Source organism: Apaloderma vittatum, unplaced genomic scaffold (genome assembly GCF_000703405.1).
Source record: "Apaloderma vittatum isolate BGI_N311 unplaced genomic scaffold, ASM70340v1 scaffold37214, whole genome shotgun sequence".
Taxonomy (NCBI): domain Eukaryota; kingdom Metazoa; phylum Chordata; class Aves; order Trogoniformes; family Trogonidae; genus Apaloderma; species Apaloderma vittatum.
In genome coordinates, this window is record NW_009712764.1 from 1 (window position 1) to 6,258 (window position 6,258).

Genomic DNA, 6,258 nt, shown 5'->3' on the forward strand with positions numbered 1-6,258 from the left:
TTCTCTAACTCGAAAGTCTCTCTGCTTCATTTCCTTCCCCTTCCCATTGCAGGGGGAAAGAGGGGGTTAGAGAGCATCTGTCCGTGTTAGTGGCTGGCCCAGCCCTAACCCATGACACTGTGCTTAGTCTTTTATGATTTTTTTTTTCAAGTTCCTTACCCTTTACCTAAAATCCTGCTGCCCTTTTGTTACACTTTTTAATAGTAACAGCCTGTATAGTTTACTGTTTCCTGGGGCTGACTGGTTTTTGGGCTTTTTTTTGAATAAGATGATCTAGAAAGTTCAGTCACAGTAATGGCAGAGTCACAATGTACAGTTGACACGCTAGGCTAATTCCTGATGGGAAATTTCCTCTCCTGTTAAAGCAAAATACAATATTTCTGTGCTCTGAGTTGTACTGTCCTGCAACTCCCAATGTAAGAGTTGAGAGAACTGATTACTCTTCAGATGAAGTTACTAGTAAATGGTGATCTATTCTTAGAACATCAGATCACATTCTGACAGTAAAAGTTGTTTTAATAAGAACCATAACTTAGAAAAAAAATAATTAACATTTTGCAGTTCCTTCCTGATTGACCTTGTGGTGCCGGGCAAGAAAATTTTGTCATTCAGAGTTAATGCTCTTCACTTGTTAACATGTAATGCTTTTCAATCTTAAGTGAATTCACTGTCAATATTCAAGTTTTGTAATTTTTTGCTCACTGGGCAGATTTTGTAGGTTGTGAATGTGCATTTTGATTTCTGGAATCAATCATGTTTATTTCTTCACGGCCTTGATTATTAGCTTTGGCTGGTTAAGGTTGAAGGGTAGCTCTTTTCTAAGTTTCGTTTCACTAGCCATGTGCTGAACTTTCCGTGTATGTTATGTCCACAGACTATTTTTTTTTTCAGTGAGGCAGCAAAAATGAGATAGTGATGAACTGTGATGTCTTCCAACCTTTTATTAAACATATCCTTTTTACTTTAGAATAGACTGCTGTTCTGTTAAACAGAACTCTTTCTTATGTGTAATTTGAATAGCATGTTTTCAGACAAGTTCTGCATGCTCTTCAGATGGAACTTGTAGTATACTAAAAAAAAATGCAAAATAAAGTTAATCTTGTGTTCTTTTGAGTTTAATTTTCCCTGTCCCTTAATATTTTTGTATTTGTATACAGCTGTGCAGGTTAATGTTACTGCCTCTTTTCCAACAGCTTTCTCTTTACATGGATAAGTTTGAAGAATTCCAGACCACCATGGCAAAAAGTAATGAACTCTTTACAACCTTCAGGCAAGAAATGGAGAAGGTACTTATAGGATTACTTAGTTTGATAAAAAGTAACATAAAAATGCATGCTGTTAGCAGGATACATTTCAGATGCTACAGCACTGTTTGCCTTCTGAGAATATATGGCATGTTTTGACATTCAATTTAGATTGTAAGATAGAGCTTAAGGCTTTGTCATTAAGGAAGAGAAATGCAGTAGTTTCTGGGTTTTGACATACTTGCCTAATATCTAAATCCCAATTTCAGTGTTGTTTCAAAGGCATACAGTGCTTGTTGGTCTATTTGGCTGAGCTTATGCTTTATAACTTTGCCTGGAGCTTTGTATTAGTTGCACTTGAAGGTTGGTAGTCTGTTTCTTTTAAGAATCAATTTTGTTTTACTGGAACGCAAAATCTGTATTTGTAGGGCTGCTTTAGTGCAGGAAGACTTTTCTGTTAAACAACTCGCTCAAACTGGAGTTGGAAACGAACACTGAGAAATCATATTACCCCCGTAAACCTACCTACATTGCAACACAAACCACAAAATGAAGTCTTTTGTTTATCTTTTGTAGATGACTAAGAAGATTAAGAAACTGGAAAAGGAAACCATAGTGTGGCGTACTAAATGGGAAAATAACAACAAAGCTCTCCTGCAAATGGCTGAAGAGGTAATTGTCTTCTAAGCAGAAGTATGACCTGGTGTCTGTGCCCTAGGGGAATTTGTACAGTTTTTCAGTTTTAAAGAACTGGAAATAATATGTGTTAGCCTCTTTTTGGGTTGTCTGCCTTATGCTTTCTGCTGTGTAAGTGGTGCTGTTCTCCTCAGACAGGGAAAATAAAAAGCAGCTCTATAAATCTCAACTCACAGCACACACAAAATCCAGCCTCGTCTTTCCTTGCTGGCTGTGTAATTGGTGGGATAATGTGTATGAAATACAAGCTAAAACAGTTTTCATGTGGGCCGTAGGGGTGCAGGTCTGCCTATGCTGACTGAGGCCTGGTTCAAGTAGCTGAGGTACAGCTGTGCTGAACATGGAGGCTCTGCCACAGCCCCACTCCTTGTCTTCCTCTGTTCTGCTGAGGAGCTAGGTAGGAGAGCCATGACCTTGGGACCTGGCTTCTCCTGCTGGGTTGTAGATCGTTTGCCACCTCTGTCCGACTGCTGCTCAGAGTTAGCGTTATTTGGGTTGTAATTAACTGCTTTCTGGGACTGCGTGTCAAGATCCTCACTGGTACTCAGCCCTTGCTTACAATTAGTATTATGTCATTCTTGTTGCTTGTTTCTAAAGGCATCTGTTACCACTCCAGCTTAGACAAACCTCCTAAAGTGGTAAAGTATTCTGAGGAAATTTGCTCTAGTGCAGCTGGAATTCGATCTAGTGGATTAATTAAGACAATATTCAAGGTTAAATCGTGGTGGTTCTTTTCATTAAGGGGCGGGGAAAAAATAATCAGTTGGATCACAGCGCTCTTACTTTCTTCTGTCCTTCAGAAAACGGTAAGAGATAAAGAATACAAGGGCTTTCAAATCAAACTGGAGCGTTTGGAGAAGCTGTGCCGGGCCCTTCAGACAGAAAGGAATGAGCTGAACGAGAAGGTGGAAGTCCTTAAGGAGCAGGTTTCTCTCAGAGAAGCAGATGTGGATCTCGCTGTGCAGGTCTTGCAGTCCTGCACACTCAATTCCCATGAGGAGCTGGGAACTCCCACTGACACGGAACCAGGAATCCAACCCAACGTGGAATCACGTACAGCAAATGGCTCTGAAAAGACTGTCTCCACAAGTCCTGTTCCTGGCACTGAATCTGTAGACTAAAATGAAGTGTAAACACTGTATTGAGAGATATATTTTGTGTATAACTTTCTCTGTTGGTGGTAACTATTTGGTTTTGTGGTGAAAATTTTCTTACTTTTTCTACCATATCTGTATTTTCTTAGAACTACTGGACTTATGTGGTACAGGAAGCTGCATAGCAGCTTTGAATAGCTTAAACTATAAATTTTCCACAACTGTGTTGCACATCTGCCTCATTTTTTAAAAGAAAATATTTTTCCATAAAAGGATGCATGTGCGTTTCTTCCCCACAACACAGATCACTGTCATGGAAGACCGTGTACAGATAGAACATTGTTCCGGGGGAAAATAGTGACAGCAGGTCACTTCTTCTTTGGCTTAAAAAACAGCATTCTGGTTTTGTTCATTGATTTGCCACTCAGTATACTAAAGATTACCAGTTTTCCCAGTAAATTTATCTACACAGGGATGTCTCATGGCCAGTAAAAAATGTCAGCTTTCCCCTCTAGTATGTTTTCATATATCCGAATGAAAAAGTAAGGCCCGGGATATAGTAAAAGATACGTTTCAAGGGGTTTGTGTACTTTGTGGTATGAAAAAATGGCTTTGGCATACATTGATTTGCAGCTGGTGAAACAGGGCGTACAACTTGTTGCAGACTTCTCAGGGTTGTGTTGTAAAGGTTGATTTGGACTAGTTGCCCTACCTGTGAACATGTGAAGTATAAACACGTGCGAAAATGTACAACGACGTTACCGAGGGGAGTTTTGCAGTTGTGTAGCGTCCTGCACGTGTGTTGGCCGCGTTCTTCCCTCTTAGCTGCAGCGTGCCCACCACAGGGTTATCCTGACTAGAGAAACCTGTTGCTGTCTAGATGCATCTCTGGATGATCTGAAGGGCTGCAAAATAGACATTTAGTGCCAGAAGTGTGGGAGACGATGAGCCTGTGGCACATAGGCTTTCTCTTGTAGGCCTGTATGCAACGTTTCTAAGCACTAGTTGAGCATAGAGTGGTTGTAATTGAACGTGTAGATTCAAATACTTTTCCTGAAGTACAGCATGGAATTTATTGCAAACTCAACCTCAAAGCTGTACCAGTTGGTGGAGTGCCTTCCCAGTTGGGTTATCTGGTAAAGTTGGTACTTCAAATTCTTGCTCTGATACACCACAAACAAAGCTCCCTTGTTAACCTTAAACCATGTAGTCTTTTCCTAGAGGAGTTGATACCCACACCTTTACTTCTTTTCCTGAAACCAGGACCAACGATTATTTTATGGCAAGGCAATGTGCAAAATAACTACCTTTACCTTCCGTTCCTGTTTATTTACTTTCTAGTTTTGGTTGCTGTTGTTTTAAGAAATACGAACTGTGTCACCTTTTCTGGTACTTCGAGTTCTTTGCACTTACTTGGGAGGGATTTCTGAATCAAGCACATCTCTCAATGAGCTTCCCACCCCTCCTTGCCCTTGACAGTTCAGTGGCTAAATTACTTGAATGTTCAGGCTGCACTGAGCTCCTGATCCTTTTCCTGTAGTAATGTACATTTAAATAATGTAGCTGTCTCTGAAAGTGAGTTAAGGTTATGTGAGGCCTCATAAATGTATTTTAGCTCGTACCGCTGAGAGGAGCTGTGCAAAACTGACATTTTTGAAATGGTGGAGCAAATAGGAAGCTGGACATCTTTCTCCTAGACTTGTGTGGTTTATTGTGTTTGTGGTCCAAGCACAATGCAGGAGTGAAAAGAAGGTAGCAATGAGCAGCCAGTCCTGTTAAACTCAGAGCTTTGAAATGTTAATCATGCTAACTGTACGGCATAAAAAAAATACTGGAAAGAAGTATTTCAGACCTGCTTTTCAAATTACTTGCTTTATAGAATCAAACTGTTTAAAACATAGCTATCGCGAGAACTGGTTTTCAGCTAACACAAACATGAAGTAATTTTCCTGAGGAAAAGTGAGAAACTTTCTATCTGATGCATCATACCCTTGGCAAGGTAGGACATGCCATTCTGTTTTTACAATTTATTATTTGGACATTTGTATCTTTAACAATTCTTTCTGTAGTGCTTGTTCTATGCGGAGGCGAGAGTGACTTTTCCAACTCTGCTGCAAGAATAGTTTAAAGGGCTTTTGCAGATGTGACAGACGTATAGAACAGCAATATAAATATATTTGTTACTGACTTAATATGTAAATGAAGCAGAATGCCCAAAGTGAAAGGCTTTTAAGATGGGGATATCTTTTTTTCTCTCTTTTACCCATAACATACCTATGTTGTATCAACTTACCAGGCCAAGGTGAGCTATACTTTGCTTCCTGAAACCAGTCAACTCAATTTCATGCATTGCTTAGAGAGTGTTGTTTAAAAAAAAAAACAAAAAAAAACCCTGAAAAATTACAAAAACTCATATAAGGGATGAGCTCAGCACTCGAACTGATCTGCCATCCAGCAGGCTATTGCACTGCCAGTCTGCAGCCAAATTGGCTCCAGTAGGGTTTTTAAGTAAACTTCTATGATTGCCTTTCTTCCGCTACCACAAACTGTTTAACCTGGGCTGTAAACTGATGTAGCCTGAAATAATTATGTCAAATTTTCAAAACTTCAGGACCTGACTGATAGTTTCACCATGATTAAGCTGCAGAAAAGCTAAATTATATGGGATCCATACATAAACGAGTAAGTTAGGGCTGTATCTCTGATGTTTTGTCCTTCCTTTCATTACACCTGGTTATGTTACAGTTCAATTCTCAGGTGTCGCAGAAAATCTACCTCTTTGGACTGTAGATGGAAATAACTGTGAAAAAAGTGATGCAGAAATCTAGTTTGTGCTAAACACACTGCTTTATTTTTACAACCCACGTCTGCTTTCGTGAGGAAAAATGATAAATGAACAGGCAGTCTTTGTTTTGCTTTTCAAAAACATTTTGTAGAGATTTTTCACTAATGTGAATCTGAAATTTTATCTACTCGATTCTGTATAGATTAAGTAAATAAGTATGCTTAATATATTGGACTCTGAGTTTTTCTTTAACATCATGTTCCTGTCTTCTAACTGGCTCTACCGAACTCGTTGTACTCGTTTGAAAACTCCGGAATGAAAATTAAAAAGCTGTGAAATTAAGAGTTTAAGTGTATTGTTCAAGTGGAATGCCTCAAGAAGGGCGCTGTTACGGGTTCACGTCGACACTGTGCACGGGACTGACGGTAGCCCCAACGAA

General features: G+C 39.5%; 1 protein-coding gene across 1 annotated transcript; it reads left to right on the forward strand.

The window, feature by feature from the left end:
* Positions 1-1,193: 1,193 nt before the first annotated feature.
* LOC104272972 (gamma-taxilin-like) lies at positions 1,194-3,585 on the forward strand (the record flags this gene model as incomplete). Its single annotated transcript, XM_009868103.1, has 3 exons — positions 1,194-1,286; positions 1,821-1,916; positions 2,741-3,585. Coding segments are annotated over 3 exons (510 nt in total), but the record flags the coding sequence as incomplete, so codon positions are not given.
* Positions 3,586-6,258: the final 2,673 nt, after the last annotated feature.